Consider the following 718-nt stretch of genomic DNA (forward strand, 5'->3'; position numbering starts at 1 on the left):
ATCCCCCAGGTGGCTGAGTGGGAGGGAGGCTGAGGTGGAGTGGGCTCTGGCCTGTGACTGCCCTCCCCTTCCCTGGGCTTGTGTGGGGCTGGGCCTTTGTGTTGGGAATGGAGTCAGGGGAGGCCTGGGCAGCAGGGTCTGAAGCACACGGCCCTTTGTTCCAGCATAAAGGCCCTGCTGGCCCTTTGTGTGGAGATTAGCCGAGACTGTAGAGACTGTAGGTGTGCGAACTGGCCCTGGCTCTTGCCTCATTAACCCAGGCCTGGGGTCAGCAGCAAACACCCACTCTCAGCTGGCCTGACCTGACAGTCCTGGCGATGGCTGCAGGGTCTTCTCCAGGGCGGGGGAGCTGCTGAGGGGTTTGGGGACTTAGGGGAGGGGTGGGGTGTGTTTGGCTTTTACTGGGTGACCTTTTCCTTCCCATCCTGAGCTTGGCCCCTGACCTTTTTTCTTTGGTTGCTCCCCCAGAGACCCTCATGGACACAAAATGGGTGACATCTGAGTTGGGGTGGACATCTCATCCAGAAAGTGGGGTAAGACTTCCTTCTTCACCCTCTCTCCTGAGTGTTGGTTGCCCCTTGCATCGCTAGCATCCGTCCTCCTGGTTATACCAGGGCTGGAGAACAGGTCTCTCTCTCTCTCTCTCTCTCTCTCTCTCTCATTCTCTCTCTTTCTGTCCCTCTCTCTCTCTCTCTCATTCTTTCTCTTTGCCTCTCTC

The 718-nt window shown here is 57.5% G+C and overlaps 1 protein-coding gene across 1 annotated transcript in view; it reads left to right on the top strand.

Moving 5' to 3' along the window:
* Positions 1-442: 442 nt before the first annotated feature.
* The window catches only part of EPHB3 (EPH receptor B3), a 10,754-nt gene continuing 10,478 nt past the window's right edge, over positions 443-718 (top strand). Inside the window, exon 1 of the mRNA XM_006773640.2 lies at positions 443-533. Coding sequence (XP_006773703.1) covers positions 477-533 — 57 coding nt within the window. The 5' untranslated portion in view covers positions 443-476. The remainder of the gene's footprint in view (positions 534-718) is intronic.

Source organism: Myotis davidii, unplaced genomic scaffold (assembly GCF_000327345.1).
Source record: "Myotis davidii unplaced genomic scaffold, ASM32734v1 scaffold27, whole genome shotgun sequence".
Lineage (NCBI taxonomy): Eukaryota > Metazoa > Chordata > Mammalia > Chiroptera > Vespertilionidae > Myotis > Myotis davidii.